At 38.6% G+C, this 20037-nt stretch overlaps 1 protein-coding gene across 1 annotated transcript in view; it reads left to right on the forward strand.

Annotated features, from left to right (window-relative positions):
- The window catches only part of LOC128697360 (hemocytin), a 444623-nt gene that overhangs the window by 223973 nt on the left and 200613 nt on the right, over positions 1 to 20037 (forward strand). The window contains exons 57-61 of the mRNA XM_070093851.1: positions 1941 to 2112; positions 6005 to 6192; positions 14769 to 14915; positions 15088 to 15235; positions 18137 to 18323. Coding sequence (XP_069949952.1) covers positions 1941 to 2112; positions 6005 to 6192; positions 14769 to 14915; positions 15088 to 15235; positions 18137 to 18323 — 842 coding nt within the window. The remainder of the gene's footprint in view (positions 1 to 1940; positions 2113 to 6004; positions 6193 to 14768; positions 14916 to 15087; positions 15236 to 18136; positions 18324 to 20037) is intronic.

Genomic DNA, 20037 nt, shown 5'->3' on the forward strand with positions numbered 1-20037 from the left:
TTTATTTTGTATTCACCTGTTTGCAGCTATAGAAACAGAGCTAAGCATGTGATGCTCCCTCTTCGGTATCTAGTCTACCTTCTCTTGTAATCCATTCCATTGATCTATGTGGTTTTTTTTTATATAACCATTGTATCAGGTATGCTCTATATTAAGACATGTGATCAGTTCAGTAACCTTGATAAAGTAGTTTTGAAGTGGTCAGTTCCTCAGCTATGAGAAATGTTCTGCTTAATAATCTTGAACAATGTTCAAGACTTTGATGCTGATCACTTCTCATGTCTGAAGGACTGACCACCTCAGAACTACTACTTGAAGGTTGATGACCTGATCTCATCATTTGTACTTCTCCACTGCTTCTGCTGTCTCCATATTTAGTCATCTCTTTATCTGAAGGCACAGTGAGTCTTCAGGATGAGCCTCAGACAGAAATATGTTGTTCAGTGAGAGCAAGTTTCATGTGCTCTGCTATGGAAGAATGGAGGAAATAAAGACTGAAACAGAGCATAGGACAAACTAAAATCATTCAACAAAGCAAAAGTTTCATGTGTAAAACTGAAGTGATGATGTCAGAAGATACCACATTCATAGATCACAATAATGTTGCTATTACTATGATAAGGATAATGATAGACTGATAAGTAGAATTTTTAAGATGGGCTGCTCATCCAGTGATGATATTCTTTAACCCTTTGATTGTCGAGACTCCTGCTCACAAATTTGCTCTCAGTGTCGAAGACTTTAAAAAAAAAAATGATTATTTTCTTATGAAATTATAGAGAATCTTTTCTCGATGATAATTACACCAAAAGTACAAAATTTGATTGAAAACTTACGGAATTATGCTCTTGCGAAGTTAGCGATCTCGGCAATATTTATGCATTGGCAATTTTGCCCATTTTGAGCCCTATTTTCAGCCAGTTCCATTGTTTCCAGTCGACCAAACTCATAGCTATTTCTTTAGAAATCCATTTGTTCTATTGATTGAGCACAAGAAACTGCCCATTTGCAGATTTCAACTACCCAATAAAGTGATCAGAAATTGGCAATTTGGCCAATTTCACACAAATTAAAAGAGATGCCAATTTCAAAATAGGGTCCAGAATGAACAATGCAGACATTCCTGGCACTAAAATAAAATTTTCTCTGTTTATCAGCCCCTCTTATATTACTTTTGCTTTCTATTTTGAATTTTTATTCACACAAAAAATATAAGATTTACTGTTATGCAGACTACTGCATTATTGTAATAATTGTATAAATAATGTCAACCCATTCACGACTGCATATTAGAATGGCTAGTTGGACACTTATTGGACAATGACGTCATTTGTTTACTCTTGAACATCGGCAAAAATCGAACATTTCTGCTACTCTGATCGCAATTTCAAGGTCCTTTACATCGTGAAACCAATCAAAATCATCTATGTTTCTGTACTATGCCTTCCACTCTATCAAATGAGACCAAGAAAATGAGAATACAATCATAAATACTACATGAAATTACACCTCAAAGTCGGTGTTTTAATCTCAAAACACGGTCGGAGGTTTTATCTCATTATGCACTGTGTGCTGCAGGATTTTTTTTTATACTGTGCACACTGACCACACAGACCCATTCTCTCATATGTGGGCCTACCAGCTTTCTCCTGCTTGATTTGAAGCCTCTAGAATTTTTGGGTAAAAATACGTCAAAAACACTGGCTCGTAAGACGTATATGTACAGTCGAAGGGTTAAGTCGCTTGATACTGATACTTTGGCACACCCATGATACTTACACATACACACATGCACGCACATGCATGCGCACACATACACAAACACACAGTAATATAATTCAAGGTTTTGTGAACTAAAAAATTCATCAGCATTTGGTGTAGGTATAATATAACCCTATTTGCTTTTGACTAACATTTTTTAATATTTTGTGTAACTGCAGGTTTTCAGAGGCCCTGTTAGTGCATCAGAGCCTGTAAAACAAATGTTTGATGAGCCTGTAGAGGCACGGTACCTGAAACTTTATCCCACTGACTGGTTCAAAGGCATTGCATTAAGATTTGAGGTCATTGGGTGTAGTCTCGTCACAACTGTTACTACACCAATAGTTAGCGGTATGTACACATTAAAAGTAAACAAGTACGTGAAGGAGAGTATTGTGTTTGATAATAATAGTAGAATTACTGACAAAATGTTAGGTAAATGGACACAGATGCAATTAATGTGACATTTTATTGTCGCAATATTTTATTCTCCAGGAGCTTTGTCAAGTCGTAATGGCTTGACAGAACTGGAGAGCAAAACATTGCCAAAATAATGTCACATTAGTTGTATTTTTGTCCATTTTCCTAACAGTATTGTGTTTGGAGAATTACTCATTGGTATTTATAGAAGCAGAGTTATGCTTGTGGAGTTCCTTTTTCACTTTTTAGTTTGTCATATAATTTTTTATAGGTTCCAATGGTTGTAAAACATAGTACCTTCTGGTTGTTCTCTTGTCAGTATTTTATCACTGTATTTGCAAAGAAAAACATTTTATCTATTTTGCATCATCTTTTTTTTCCCTGTCTTCATTTGTAGTCTCTTATTCTCTCTGTTAATGGTTAAAGAATTTTTTTTTACCTGCTTCTTGTATCATTTTATTAACTTTAGTGGTTGTCATGTCATCTCCTTTTTGTAAGCAGATAGGTGATTTTTCGTGTTTTCAGTTATTCATTCTTTGTAACTCAGCACGTGATTTTGTGAGGCAACTTTGACAATTTTTTAGCTCATAGTCATTATGACAGTTCCTCCAAATTTCTTGTATATTATCTTGTCTCCTCCTAAACTTTAGTGCTAAGGGTTTGAGCTGTTAAGTCTTAACACTATAAACACATAGTGCAAATACTGCAGTATCAGTATCTAGAACCATCCATTAACCATAAAATAATAAACATTCAAGTTGGCAGTATTATAAACAGTGCCAGGAAAGCAGTCAAAAGTGCCAAAAATGTGAATGGCAGCAGAGTGCATTGAGACTCTGAGTTGTGTGGCTGCATAATCTTGACTTGCAGGTGTGCATATTTCTGTAATATTACATGTTAATCGATGAAAAAAAATTATGATCACATACACCAATTTTTGCCCTCATACTTTTGTCGATATAATATCATCGCTAGCATACTCATTTAAAATTTTCAGTTAGCCATTAAATGATTTAGAATTTTTTTTTTTTTTTTTCAACAAGTCAGCCATCTCCCACCGAGGCAGGGTGACCCAAAAAAGAAAGAAAATCCCCAAAAAGAAAACACTTTCACCACACTCACACACCATCACTGTTTTTGCAGAGGCGCTCAGAATACAACAGTTCAGAAGCACACACGTATAAAGATACACAACATATCCCTCCAAACTGCCAATATCCCAAAGCCCCTCCTTTAAAGTGCAGGCATTGTACTTCCCATTTCCAGGACTCAAGTCCGACTATATGAAAATAACCGGTTTCCCTGAATCCCTTCACTAAATATTACCCTGCTCACACTCCAACAGATCGTCAGGTCCCAAGTATCATTCGTCTCCATTCACTCCTATCTAACACGCTCACGCACGCTTGCTGGAAGTCCAAACCCCTCGCCCACAAAACCTCCTTTACCCCCTCTTAACAACCCTTTCGAGGACGACCCCTACCCCTCCTTCCTTCCCCTATAGATTTATATGCTTTCCATGTCATTCTACTTTGATCCATTCTCTAAATGACCAAACCACCTCAACAACCCCTCTTCTGCCCTCTGACTAATGCTTTTATTAACTCCACACCTTCTTCTAATTTCCACACTCCGAATTTTCTTCATAATATTTACACCACACACTGCCCTTAGACAGGACATCTCCACTGCCTCCAACCATCTCCTCACTGCTGCATTTACTACCCAAGCTTCACATCCATATAAGAGTGTTGGTACTTCTATACTTTCATACATTCCTTTCTTTGCCTCCTTAAATAAAGTTTTTTGACTCCACATATACCTCAATGCACCACTCACCTTTTTTCCCTCATCAATTCTGTGATTAACCTCATCCTTCATAAATCCATCCGCCGACACGTCAACTCCCAAGTATCTGAAAGCATTAACTTCTTCCATACTCCTCCCCAATTTGATATCCAATTTTTCTTTATCTAAATCATTTGATACCCTCATCACCTTACTCTTTTCTATGTTCACTTTCAACTTTCTACCTTTACACACATTCTCAAACTCATCCACTAACCTTTGCAATTTTTCTTAAGAATCTCCCATAAGCACAGTATCATCAGCAAAAAGTAACTGTGTCAATTCCCATTTTGAATTTGATTCCCCATAATTTAACCCCACCCCTCTCCCGAACACCCTAGCATTTACTTCTTTTACAACCCCATCTACAAATATATTAAACAACCATGGTGACATTACACATCCCTGTCTAAGACCTACTTTTACCAGGAAGTATTCTCCCTCTCTTCTACACACCCTAACCTGAGCCTCACTATCCTCATAAAAGCTCTTTACAGCATTTAGCAACTTACCATCTATTCCATATACTTGCAACATCTGCCACATTGCTCCTCTATCCACTCTATCATATGCCTTTTCTAAATTCATAAATGCAATAAAAACTTCCCTACCTTTATCTAAATACTGTTCACATATATGCTTCAATGTAAACACTTGATCTACACATCCCCTACCCACTCTGAAGCCTCCCTGCTCATTCGCAATCCTACATTCTGTCTTACCTCTAATTCTTTCAGTTATAACCCTACCGTATACTTTTCCTGGTATACTCGGTAAACTTATTCCTCTATAATTTTTACAATCTCTTTTGTCCCCTTTCCCTTTATATAAAGGGACTATACATGCTCTCTGCCAATCCCTAGGTACCTTCCCCTCTTTCATACATTTATTAAACAAAAGGTTGATTTAGAATTGTTGGAGTTAAATTATCTAAAAGCTAAAATGATGTTTTGTTACAACTAGGACCATTGGACCTGTGTATCTAGTTAGTGGTTTAAGTTATACCGAAACATTGCCGTAAGTTTCAGTGTCCTGTGTGCAGGTAGTCTGTATTGTTTTGGTCATAATATTGTCTTTTTTATTCTTTAACTAAAATGTTACTCACACACAGAAGAATTTTATGAGACCTCAAATTTTTTATTGTCAAAAAATTAATACATTAAAAATCCATCTGCCCCCATTTTAACATTTATTCTTTTTGCACACCTATTATGTGATATTATACCATGATCACACTTGTCAATGGCTTTTGTAATGTCTGTGTATACATCTTCATTTAGTTTGTCTTCCAGCTCATCCAAGACCACATTGTAATGGCCCAGCAGTTGTAAAAGGCAGGAATGACCTGCTCTTAATTCCATGTTGCCCTGTATTGTGTAATTTTTGTGATTCCGCATTCTTGCTTCTTGACACTCCTTCAAAGATTTCAGTGTGGGGTGTCAGTGTTATTGGCCCATATATAGTTTTTCATTTGCTTTGCTGCCAGTTTTGAGGAGTGAATTTATGTCTGTGGTTTTTATTGACTGTGAGAGGATGACTGTGTTTCAACTCTGTCTCCATAGGATATTTAAGGCATGTGTTAGTTTTTTTAATTTCTTAATGAATATGGAGTTCCATGTGTTTGGGCCTGTGGCCCCCCAACAGAAAGTCCCCAATGTACAGATGATTTCCATTCCTGCTTTTTTCAACTTGCATACAAGTTGTTTATGTAGAAAACAGAAGTACTGAATAAAGGATGCTTATATTTCACACATGTTTATGCTGTTGATCATTGGTTTTAAAACTGTAATTAATTCCTAAGTGCTTCATTGTATAGTACACATGTGTATAACTTAGGGAGTTTGTAAGTGGGGGAACGTCCAGTACTGAATATTTAGAGTTGGATTTGCAAGTAAGCTATATTACAGTAATACTGTTATGCTTTATATGATGTTTTCCTTTTTTGTTACTCATGAAATGTTTTTATCATTAACAGTCAAGTGTAATGAGCCGATGGGTCTGGAGAATAGTGCACTGTCAGACCATCAGATTACTGTTTCCACAGTCTTACACAATCAAGACTTTTTCTACGGAAAAAAGAACATTCGTCTCAACAGCCCCTTCATTCCATCTGTGTCTGCTGGGGCTTGGGTAGCAGAACCCAAACCTGAGCAGTATGTCCGGGTTAGTGTTGAAATGCAGTATTAGATTAACCCATACTTTCCTCTAAGTAGCTGTGATTCTTGTTATGCTCCAGTTTTAAATGTTCAATGGAACAAGTCAAAAGAAACTCATTTTTACCTTGCAACTTATCTTGGTAGGGTAGAAGGGTCCACAAACTCAATCACAGGTATATTTCTCTGAAGTTTATGTTGTCTTCCCTTGGAGGAGTGTAAATATGCCCCCACCCCCTCTAGTAGTTTATAAATGTGACCATCCCCAGGAGGAGGTTTTTTTTATTTTTATTATTATCACACCGGCCGATTCCCACCAAGGCAGGGTGGCCCGAAAAAGAAAAACTTTCACCATCATTCACTCCATCACTGTCTTGCCAGAAGGGTGCTTTACACTACAGTTTTTAAACTGCAACATTAACACCCCTCCTTCAGAGTGCAGGCACTGTACTTCCCATCTCCAGGACTCAAGTCCGGCCTGCCGGTTTCCCTGAATCCCTTCATAAATGTTACTTTGCTCACACTCCAACAGCACGTCAAGTATTAAAAACCATTTGTCTCCATTCACTCCTATCAAACACGCTCACGCATGCCTGCTGGAAGTCCAAGCCCCTCGCACACAAAACCTCCTTTACCCCCTCCCTCCAACCCTTCCTAGGCCGACCCCTACCCCGCCTTCCTTCCACTACAGACTGATACACTCTTGAAGTTATTCTGTTTCGCTCCATTCTCTCTACATGTCCGAACCACCTCAACAACCCTTCCTCAGCCCTCTGGACAACAGTTTTGGTAATCCCGCACCTCCTCCTAACTTCCAAACTACGAATTCTCTGCATTATTAACCCTTAAACGGTCCAAACGTATATATACGTTCACGTGCGTAGCGCCCCAAACGTTTATATACGTTTTCTTTGTCATTCATTCAACATTGCCACGATAAGCCTGAGTCACCTAGACATGAGAGAATGGGTGTGCGCACTCACTGTGCGCCATATTAAAATAATTGGGGATGCCTGGGTACCATATGCTCTTTTTTCCTATTAAAAAAAAAACATTTTTTTCCTCTCAAAAAATTTGGGGCGCTACGCACGTGGACGTATATATACATTTGGACCATTTAAGGGTTGATGTCACATATGTGACCATCCACTGAAGGATGTTATATATGTGACCATCCTCTGAAAGAAGTTACATATGTCACCATCCTCTGAAGAAAGTTATATATGTGACCATGGTTTAGAAAGACACGTAAGCAAACACTACGACATATTTATTAGAAAATGTTTCGGTCCTAGGCCCTTGATCAAGGTCCCAGGACCGAAACGTTTTCTAATAAATATGTCATAGTGTTTCCTTACGTGTCTTTCTGACCCAACTTGTCGGTTTTTATTACCAAGGTTTATACCATGTGTGACCTTCCTCTGAAGGAGGTTATTAATCTTATATATGTGACCATCCTTGTAGATAGTAGGTAGCAGCTGCCCAAGGAGGTACTACCATCCTGTCAGGTGAGTGTAAATTGGAAGCCTGTAATTGTTTTACATGATGGTAGGATTGCTGGTGTCTTTTTTCTGTCTCATAAACACGCAAGATTTCAGGTACATCTTGCTACTTCTACTTATGCTTACGTCACACTACACATGCATGTACAAGCATATATATACACACACCTCTGGGTTTACTTCTATTTCCTTACTAGTTCTTGTTCTTGTTGCTTCCCTCTTATCTCCACGGAAAAGTGAAACAGAATTCTTCCTCCGTAAGCCATGCATGTCGAGAGAGGCGACTAACATGCCAGGAGCAAGGGGCTTGTAACCCCATCTCCTGTATATATTACTAAAGTTAAAAGGAGAAACTTTCATATTTCCTTTTGGGCCACCCCACCTCGGTGGGATATGTTGAAAGAAGAAAGATGTAACCATCCTCTGAAGGTGGTTATTATTGTGACTTTTCTCTGGTAGGTAATGACTAAATGGAATATGACAGAATTGTATATATGTTGGTAGAATTACCAACAGAATTCTTCAACAAAATTTACAGACATGACTGCTGAGTATTTTTAAAGGCATTTGTTTTTCTGTTATTATTAATTAGTATTATCAAAACATTTTGCAGGTATTCTATATTTTGTATACAAAGGGTTTAGAAAACTGACAAGTTGATAAATGAGACACGTGCAATATTTGGGAATCTTTATTCTGGAAATGTTTAGCCACACAGTGGCTTCTTCAGTCCAGTGCAGAGAAAAGTGGAAGATAGGAAGAGCTTGAGGTAATCAGTCCCTCAGCCGAGTGTCAATGTGTTCAGTCCATCAATCTTGTTAAAAGGTACTTTTATCAATATTGATGGACTGAACTCATCGACTCTAGGCTGAGGGACTGATTGCCTCAAACTCCTCTGCATCTTCCACCTTTCTCTGCATTGGGCTGAAGGAACCACTGCATGGTGAAACATTTCCAGAATAAAGATTCCCAAATGTTGCACAAGTGTCTCATTTCTTCTTCTTTCAACAAACCGGCTGTATCCCACCGAAGCAGGGTGGCCCAAAAAGAAAAACAAAAGTTTCTCTTTTTAACTTAGTAATGCATACAGGAGAAGGGGTTACTGGCCCCTTGCTCCCCCTGCATTTTAGCTGCCTCTTATGACACACATGGCTTATGGAGGAAAAACTCTGTTCCACTTCTCCATGGAGATAAGAGGAAATTAACAAGAACAAGAACTAGTAAGATAATAGAAGAAAACCCAAAGGGGTGCTTATATATATACTTGTACATGCAAGTGTAGTGTGACCTAAATGTAAGTAGAAGTAGCAAGGCATACCCGAAATCTTTCATGTTTATGAGACAGAAAAAAGACACCAGCAATTCTGCTATTATGTAAAACAATTACAGGCTTCCATTTTACATTCACTTGGCAGGACGGTAGTACCTCCCTGGGCGGTTGCTGTCTACCAACCTACTACTTACTAAGTGTCTCATTTATCAATCTGTATTTTAAATTCTGCATGTATTAATTGATTTGCATAAAGTGATTCAGTCCCCATCCCTTTATCCGAAACCCTTGGGGCCAGCAGTGTTTCGAACTTCAGAATGAAGGTGGGGTCTAGGCCAACAGGCCTACTGCAGTGTTCCTCCTTTCTTATGTTATTATGGACCCATGACACTAATCATACCCAGCTCCTCCCACTCATATATTTGTCCAATCTCTTCTTAAAGGTACCCAAGGTTCTATCAAAGCTAAACCCTTGGGTAGTTTCAAAATAAGGCTGGATAAATACATGAGTGAGAGGGGTTGGATTTGAGTGGGACTTGCATGTGAGTAAATAGAATTACCAAAGCTTATTGCTTGGTTAACGTTTATTCTGTTAGTGGGTTGGATTTGTGAAGGAACTGCCAAGTATAGGCCAACTTGCCTACTGCAGTGTTCCTCCTTTCTTATGTTCTTATGTTTATGAGTGGAAGAGTCTGCCTAGTATGACACTGTATCATCGTGGGATAAGAACGTAAGAATGGAGGAACACTGCAGAAGGCCTACTGGCCCATGCGAGGCAGGTCCTTATCAAAAACGACCTCTACCCAAAGCTACCCAAGAAACAATTCCCATACCCAATGACACCAATCAAACCCAGCCCCTCCCACTCATATATTTTTGTCCAGTCTCTTCTTAAAGCTACTCAAGGTTCTAGCCTCTACCACTCCACTGGGAAGACTGTTCCACGCATCTACAACCCTGTTAGAAAATCAGTACTTACCTATGTCCTTTCTAAATCTAAATTTATCCAACTTAAATCCATTATTTCTGGTTCTTACCTGGTTCGACACCCTCAGTACTTTATTAATATCTCCCTTGTTTATGCCCGTCATCCACTTATACACTTCAGTGATATCTCCCCTCATTCTACGCCTCTCCAGAGAGTGGAGATTTAAGGCTTTAAGTCTATCTTCATACGGGAGGTTCCTTACACAGTAAATCATTTTAGTCATTCTTCTCTGTATGTTCTCTAATGAATCTATATCCATCCTGTAGTAAGGGAACCAAAACTGAGCAGCATAATCTAAATGAGGCCTCACTAGTGATGTATAGAGCTGTAAAATAACTTTTGGACTTCTGTTACTTATACTTCTTGAGATAAATCCAAGTAATCTGTTGGCCTTGTTGCGCACACTAAGGCACTGCTGTCTTGGCTTTAGATTTCTGCTTACCATGACTCCCAAGTCTTTTTCACATTCTGTATGATCAAGCTCTACTTCACCTAGATTATAGCTTCAAGGGTTATTTTTATTACCAAGGGAAAGTACCTTACACTTATCCACATTGAACTTCATCTGCCATTTTTCAGACCAAGACATTAATTTGTCCAAATCGTCCTGGAGTTCATTGATATCCTCCTCAGAGTGAATTATATGGCCTATCTTTGTATCATCAGCAAACTTACTCATGTCACTCGTAATCCCTTTATCAAGGTCATTAATGTAAATTATGAACAAGAGAGGGCCCAAAACTGATCCCTGTGGAATGCCACTAGTGACTAATCCCCACTCAGATTTCACTCCATTAATGGTAACTCTATGCTTTCTATTGGTAAGCCATGCCTCTATCCATGCTAGAACTTTACCTCCTATACCATGAGCTGCCACTTTTCTTGAGAGTCTCTTGTGAGGTACTCTATCGAAGGCTTTACTAAAATCCAAATAAACAATATCATATTCCTTATCACTGTCAACTGCCTCAAATGTTCTATTGAAGAACGTCAGTAAGTTTGTCAGGCAGGAACGACCTCTCGTGAATCCATGCTGAGATTCATTTATCAAGTTATGCTCTTCGAGGTGACTTCTGATAATGTCAGCTATAATTGATTCTAATAACTTGCCCATTATAAATGTCAAGCTTGTTGGACGGTAATTTGAAGGAGTGGATTTATCCCCTGATTTTAATATAGGAACCACATTAACCATCTTCCACAACTCTGGCACAACGCCAGTAAAGATGGACGAATTAAACACACTCGTTAATGGCTGACTAAGCTCCATCTTGCATTCCTTAAGCACCCTGGAAAACAGCTCATCGGGTCCTGGGGACTTATTTTGCTTCAGTTTGTCTATCTGTTTAATAAGCATGTCCCTCGTGACAGTAATGTTAGTTTATTTAGATTCATCAGGAACTAAATAATTGTTAATTACTGGAATCTAATTTACATCTTTCTGTGTAAAAACTGACAAAAAATAGTCATTAAATAAGGAACACATTTCCAGTTCATTATCCATCAGCTGTCCATTCCTAATTTTCAGAGGTTCTACTTTTTCCTTCACCTTCGTCCTTTACACTTGAAAGAACCCCTTTGGATTAGTTTTCGATTCATTAGCAACTCTAATTTCATAGTCACGTTTAGCCTTTACAATCCCCTTTTTTACTTCTCTTTTAAGCTGAACATATTGGTCAGTAAGGTTAACCTCTCCTCTTCTGATGTGCCTATAAATTCCCCTTTTCTCCCCTAATAGATGCTTTAGCTTCCTGTTAACCCATTTGGGATTGTTATTATTAGACCTAATTTCTCTCTGGGGAATGTATGTACTCTGGGCACGGTGTACATTATTAAGAAAAGAATCATAAAAGCAGATCCCTCCATAATCATAAGTATGATCATAATCAATAAAATCATTAGCTAGATAACCCCAGTCAAGATTAGACAGGTGTTCCCTAAGTCCATTATAATCGGCAGAACGAAAATTAGGGATTTTTACTGTGTTATCATTATTCTTGCATTCCCAGTTAATGCCAAAAGTGATGGATTTGTGATCACTTGCGCCAAGCTCTTCAGTGATCTCCAGATTATTTACGAGTGTTTCCTTATTTGACAAGATTAGGTCTAGCAAATTATTACCCCTGGTAGGCTCTGTTACGCACTGCTTCAGAAAACAGTCCTGAACTGTTTCCATAAAGTCACTGGACTCTAGATTACCTGTCAAAGAATTCCAGTCAATTTGAATAAAATTAAAGTCCCCTACTATGACTATGTTATTGTGTCTAGAAGCTCTAACAATTTCGTCCCAAAGAAGTCTCCCTCTATCGTGATCCAAGCCAGGAGGTCGGTATATTACACCTAGAATTAGTTTTTCTTGACCCTCTACAAACTCTACCCAAACAGATTCTGCTGCTGTTCCATCTATTTTTATACCTGTTTTTATGCAACAATTAATATTTTCTCGAACATATAATGCAACTCCTCCCCCCTTCCCATAACATCTATCCACATTGAACAACTTAAATCGCTGAATATTACACTCAGCAGTCATATCCCGACTCTTTAAATCATACCACATTTCAGTTAATGCAATGATATCAAAGTTCCCAGCACATGCTACCAAACGTAGTTCATTAATTTTATTTCTTGCACTTCGACTGTTAGCATAAAATACCATCATATGTTTTTTTCTTCTGCACATTTTTCTTATTGATCTTTGTTTTTACACAATTTCTGAAATTATCATTACCCAGAGTTACTCCATGACAGTTACTATTAAGGTTCTTAATATCAGAGCATAAGTCAATATATCCTTACTCATTATTTATCATTTCTAAACCCATACCTCTAACTAATCCTAGTTTAAAGTCCTAACAACCCCCTTGACTGAGCTAGCAAAAATACCCACACCTGCCCTGGATAAGTGAACCCCATCCCTGGCATACATATCATTTCGGCCATAGAAGTTGTCCCAGTTGTCAATGAATGGTACTGCATTATCCTTACAGTGTTTATCCAGCCAACAATTAATACCAATTGCTCAGGACAACCATTCATTACCAACACCTCTTCTTGGAAAAATGCCACATATAACAGGGTGCCCCCCCTTCTTCCTAAATATGTCTATAGCCGTCCTGAACTTTCTAACTAAATCCTAACTTCTACGCTTGCCTACATCATTGCCTCCAGCACTGAGGCAAATAATAGGATTGATCCCATTACCGTTCATGATGTTGTCAAGCCGGCTAACAATGTCCTCCATCCCAACCCCAGGAAAGCAAACCCTCTGTCTCCTACTCCTGTCCTTAAAGCAGAATGCCCTATCCATGTATCTAACCTGGCTATCCCCAACAACAACAATATTCTTACCTTCCTTGTTGTCGTTCGTCATGACGTTCCCAGTAGTTGACTCACATTCGTTGGGTAGCACCGAGAATGCATTAGATGTTTCCACAACAGTTTCCACAGCAGTCTCTTTCTTCTTCATCGTTTCTACCTTTCCATTTGTCTTCTTGATCGTCAACTTCGTTCCCTGCTGTCCAGCCACTGACCAGTTTCCCTTCTTGACCTGAGGACTCAAAACAGGAGGACTACTACGAATCTTCTTGTTTTCCTCGGTCAGTCGCCGAATCTCCATCTTCGCCATCCTCAATTCTTCCTTAAGCTGTTGGTAAAGTTGCTCGATGGAGGGCGTCTTGGTTCAATCCGTAGAGAGCACACAAACAGGTCTTCACAGAGCTAAGTACACGTCACCACTGAGCTAAGTACACGTCACCACTGAGCTACATACATGTCACCACTGCTAAGTACATGTCACCACTCAAATAATATTTCAAAACTTGTCCAACCTTTGGACAAAGACCTACTTCGACTAGTGGATGGTACCACTATGACCCCGCCTCCTCCTGCTTCGCCTCACCTGACTACAGTATATAAGCCACGTCAACGGCCCTATGCTGTACATTCTACAAGATTGATGGACTGAACACATTGACTCCAGGCTGAGGGACTGATTACCTCAAACTTCTCTTCTCCTTACACTTTTCTACTTTGTATTGGACTGATGAAGCCACTGTGTGGCAAAACGTTTCCTCAATAAAGGTTTCCATATGTTGCATAAGTGTCTCAATCTTCAACTTGTCGGTTTTCAAAACCATTCATCACAGAATTATCAAAGCTTGTTTCTTGGTTAGCATTGAAAATTGAGTTGGGCAAATATTCTGTTAGTGGGATGGATTGTGAAAGACCTGCCTAATGTAGGCCAACAGGCCTGCTGCAGTGTTCCTCCTTTCTTTTGTTCTTATGACACAACTGGCGGTGTTGGAGTTATGTAGAGATAACTGATGCTCCACACTCCATGAAAAAACTTCAGTTTTCAGAGCTTTTCGAATTTCAGAATTTTGGATAAAGGGATGGGGACTGTACAGTAGTCCCCCCGTATCCACAGGGGATACATTCGAAGTACTACCATGGATACCTAAAACCATGAATAGTAGTGACTCCTGTATATAAGTCATTTTTCATTTATGTATGTACTTAATTGATAAATTATACAAAATAAATCTATGCATAGTTAGCACTTTTTCACTGATGGGAAGTATTTCACGGCTTCTCTTAGGCTTTGAAGGACTGCCAGCATCACTACTTTTGTACTTTGGGGCCATTATTAAGCATAATTAAGGGTTACTTTGGGCCACAGTAAACTGTGAATAACTGAAATCCTGGATACCGAATCCATGGATATGGGGGCTCTACTGTATTTATGATATTGACATACTGTACTCAGATTTTATGATTTTTTCCTCATACTGTGAATTTTAATAATGTTTTTGGTTTTCCATTAGTTTGACTTCCTGAAGCCAAGTAAGTTATCAGGGGTGGTAACACAGGGACGAGATGGTAAGAATGAATGGGTTGAGTCCTTTACTATTCGTTACTCTCCTGATGGAAGTACCTGGAATACTCTCAGAAATCCTGATGGCAGTGACAAGGTAAGCTCTCATGATCTCTCCGATTATGAAGATAACAGTATCAGCTGCATGTGTTGGTAGCATTTTTAATACTATGGTACATAAAACTGATATACATTTGCATGTATAGTACAGTACTTAGATTTACTTGAAGATAGCTTGTGTGTAATTAGTGTACATCTTATCTTTTTAGGTGTTTAATGGCAATTATGACAGTAATACACCACTGAAGACAATTTTTGATAAACTCATTGCTGCACGCTTTCTGGAGATTAGACCTAAGACATGGAAGAACAATATTGCCATGAGAGTTGAAGTTCTTGGCTGTTTCCACCCATACCGTTAGTAGAACTTTTTTGGTACAGTACTTGTTGTATTTGTTTCTTATTATCACACCAGCCATCTCCCACCAAGATAAGGTGACCCAAAAAAAGCAGAAACACTTGCATCATCACTCAACCCATCACTGTCTTCCCAGAGGTACACCAACATTACAGCTCAGATGCCCCTCCAAAATGTAATATTCCCACCCCTTGTTCAGAGTGCAGACAATATTCTTCCCACCTCCAAGACTCAAGTCTGGCTAACCAGTTTCCCTGAATCCCTTTATAAATATCACCATGCTCGCACTCCAACAGCACATCAAGTTGTGAAAAACCACTTGCCTCCACACCTGTCTAACATGTTCACATAAACTTGTTGGATGTCCAAGTCCCTCTTATACAAAACCTTTACCACCTCCCTCCCACCATTAACTTTAGTCTGTCCATAATGCCAAGCCATGGTAGTGACTTTCTTTGCACTGCAACTCACTATTGTAATTACATAATCTCAATGTACTCTTGCAAGGAAATAAAAATTTGTATTTGTATATGAGTTATAAGTGGGACTCAGACCTTCACATGAAGTGGCTTTAAGTGTAACTTAAGGTGGATGATGTATGGGGAAATCACACCTAAATGGGAATCGGTTATAAGTGCAGCTTAAGGTAGATGGTGTACTGAGACATCAGTTGAATTGGATACATTGTTATTTAGTATATACTGTATTATACTATGTTGGTTTATTCTGGGCTTTGTAAATGCTTAAGAACATAAGAAAGGAGGAGTACTGCAGCAGGCCTGTTGGCCCATACTAGGCAGGTCCTTCACAATCCATCCCACTAACAGAATATGTATTTGCCCAACTCAATTTTCAATTCTACCCAAGGAACAAGCTTTGATAATTCTATTTACCCATGTGCAAGTCCCACTCAAATCCAACCCCTCTCACTCATGTATTTATCCAACCTAAATTTGAAACTACCCAAGGTTTTAGCCTCGATAACCCTACTAGGCAGACTGTGCCACTCGTTAACTACCCTATTTCCAAACCAGTACTTTCCTATATCCTTTCTAAATCTCAGCTTGTCTAATTTGAATCAATTACTGCGGGTTCTCTCTTGGAGGGATATCCTCAAGACCCTATTTATATCCCCTTTATTGACACCCATCGTTCACTTATACACTTCGATCAAGTCTCCCCTCATTCTTCGTCTAACAAGTGAATGTAATTTAAGGGTCTTCAATCTTTCTTCATAAGGAAGATTTCTAATGCTATGTATTAATTTAGTCATTCTATGCTGAATGTTCTCCATTGAATTTATGTCCATTCTGTAATATGGAGAACAGAACTGAGCTGCGTAATCTAGGTGAGGCCTTACTAATGATGTATAAAGCTGTAATATAACCTCTGAACTACTGTTGCTTACACTTCTTGATATAAATCCCAGTAATCTGTTTGCCTTATTACGTACGCGTAGGCATTGCTGTCTTGGTTTAAGGTTACTGCTTATCATAACCCCCAAGTCCTTTTCGCAGTCTGTATGGCTAAGTTCTACATTATTTAACTTATAAGTTATGGACACTCCTGAGCTTCAGAATCTTGCATTTATCTACATTGAACTGCATCTGCCACTTTTCTTACCAGGTATTAAGTTTGTCTAAATCCTCCTGAAGTTCCCTGATATCTACGTTTGAATCAGTTATCCTACCTATCTTTGTGTCATCAGCGAATTTGCTCATATCACTTGTAATTCTCTCATCAAGATCATTGATTTAAATTATAAACAACAACGGTCCCAAGTGGCGTTCCCTGTGGAATGCCACTTGTTACACATCCCCACTCAGATTTAACCCCATTTATGGACACTCTCTGCTTCCTGTCTGCGAGCCATGACTCGATCCATGAGAGCACTTTATCCCCAATGCCGTGATCTGCCACTTTCTTTAACAGTCTTTGTGAGGTAATGTTGTGACAGGTGCTGCAAGAAAAGCAGATATAGCAAAAACAGATACAGTAGTGCCTTGTATCCACAGGAATATATTCCAAGACCTACCATAGATAGTAGCGAACCCTATATATAAGTCGTTTTTCATTTACATACATACCTGTGATAAAGCATAATTGACAAATTATGTACAGACTTAGCACTTTTTTACTGATGGGAAGCACTTCACAGCTTATCTTAAGAAGCATCACTAATTTTGCACTTTGGGGTCATTATTAATCAAAATTAAGGATTATTTTCAGGCTACATTAAACCATGGATAACTGAAACAATGGAAATGGGATCCATGGGTACAGGGTTCTACTGTATTTTATTAAATATGATATTTCATCTTCAAGAGGCTCTATTAAGGATTGTACTTGATAAAGTCTCTTGTCAGTAAAATGTCATATTTAATAAAAATCAGCTTTTTGCCATACATGTACATGTATTTTTCTACCAATCCCAGGTACTTGCCACTGACTCTTACTCAGCCTCAAACAAAGTACTTGTGTGCATCAAAGATTCTGTAGGCGCTCACATGCTTTCCAGCGTGGGGAGAGATAGTGTTCGCCATGTAATTACATTAATCATGAATTTATCAATAAAAGTTTGAATGGAGTCACAGCCAGTATAGATGAATAGTATAAATCAGCTGATTTTAGTCATGTGACTGTGAAGCTTCAGTTCAGTACTGTATAAAAGTAAAGACAAAGATTTATTTCTTTGTAAAGGTTACAATGTGTAATTACAACTTTAGTTTGCTAAGTACAAAGAAAGCCACTATCATGCTGGGGCATTTTGGGGAGACTAATCCTAGTACATAATATCTACTTAAAACTAGACAAGATAATAGTGGTTAACTTTATTAAAATCTTATATGAAGAATAAGTATGATCTGAGAAGTTATGATAGTATATTTACCCATGATCAGCCAAGGTAACCACTGTGCCATCAATCATGGAGACGACTACACCTCTACCACCCAGTAATTGTTCTGCTTGCCCGGGTCTCCCAGAGGAGTATTATGAAAGCTGCCTTGAGTGTTCTTATGAAGAGTACTTTAATGGGGAGTCTTGTGTGCCACAACAATTGTGCCCATGCTTCAAAAACAGTATCAGGTGAGTCAGAAGCTCTAAAAAATATTTCATTTTTTCTATGCATAGTTTAATATTTTGTTATGTTTTGAGTTAGCAGTTGTTTATAATAATTGCAGAATTCATGAAATCCTCTACAGGCAATAGGAAAATCTAGAAATCTTCTTATTTTAGTGCACTGCGCAGAGTTAACAATGCCTCAGTGAAAATTCAGTCAGCATCATCAAGATTTCCTTCTGGAACTAAAACATGATGATGTACAATCCAAACCAAAAAGTTAAGAAACAATACCAGTTAGAAAACCATATTTTTGTCTTGGTTAACAGGTTGCTTGGTTAAGAACTGACTAAGGTTGGTTATTAACAAAGCAACCTGTTCTTCACTTTAGAGTATGCAGTTTCCTTCTTAGTGCTGCTCATTAACTTCTGCCTAATAGAACAAACTATAGAAATTTAATATTTGTTATTTTCATTTAGGTTTGGTTAGGTTAACATGTAGCAACCTATATTTACATATAATTAATTGACTAGTCGGTTTCTTTGTAATTAATATTTTGTAATATGTAAACCATACATTGATAAGCTTTACAAGGAAATAAACATTTTCATTTTCATTTTCATTGGCATTGTAAAAAAAACAGGCAGCTTACATTAGGCAATGTAAAACATTTATTTTCTCCTGAATGGTAAAAAAACTGAAGGATGGGTTGGATCAAGACGGACCATAAAAATGGAAATCCAGTGGAACCCCAGATTTTGCACGCACTGGATATCAGACTTTTTGGATTTCAGACACTTTTTTTGTGCAAAATTTTGCTTCGAATTTCAGACCTTGTCCCGGGAATCGTATGTATCAGACACATCCACCCTCCGGGACACCGCTTCAATCTGGCTCTGTCACTGGTTGAGTGAGCATTCATCAGAAACATTTTGCAATTTTTGTGCTTGCTTATTGATTGTGACTGAGAAATAAGCCACCATGGGCCCAAAGAAAGTTCCTATTGCCAGCCCTTTGGTAAAGAAATTGAGAAATACGATAGAATGAAAGAAAGAGATAGTAGAAAAATACGAAAGTGGCGTACATTTAGCTGAGCTTGCTAGGATGTATGGAAGTTGAAATCAACAATCTTTCCAATCCTGGGAAAGAAAGTAGAAATCAAGGAAGCTAAAGTTGTGACAGGGGTAAATGTGCTAACAAAACAGAGATCACAAATAACCAAGGATGTGGAGAAGTTGTTGTTGGTGTGGATCAGGATGTGGAAGAGTTGGTGGAGGACTACAAGGAAGAGCTAACCACTGAAGAGCTGCAAGACCTTCAACTGGAACAGCAACAGACTGCAGCTGAGGAAACTGCTTCAGCGGAGGAGGAAGAGAGAGGGGAGAAAGTGCCTTCTTCAGTGATTAAGGACGTGTGTGCAAAGTGGAATGAGTTGCAAACTTTTGTTGAAAAATATCACCCTAACCAAGCTGAAACAAGCCATATCTGCAACATGTTCAGTGACAAAACCTTGTCCCACTTCAGGCAAATCTTAAGAGATGCCAGAAACAGAGCTCTCTGGACAGTTTTTTGTGTGACAGGGGTCCAGTGACTCTCAAGCTGGTCCTAGTGCCAGTAAAAGACAAAGCAAGGAAGTAACCCCAGAGAGGGTTTTGATACCTAAAGTCGTTATGGAGGGGGATTCCCCTTCCAAACAGTAACCTCAACTCCCTCTCCCCTCCTCACCTTCTTCAGTATGCCA

This window comes from Cherax quadricarinatus, chromosome 44 (assembly GCF_038502225.1).
Source record: "Cherax quadricarinatus isolate ZL_2023a chromosome 44, ASM3850222v1, whole genome shotgun sequence".
In the NCBI taxonomy this organism is placed as follows: domain Eukaryota; kingdom Metazoa; phylum Arthropoda; class Malacostraca; order Decapoda; family Parastacidae; genus Cherax; species Cherax quadricarinatus.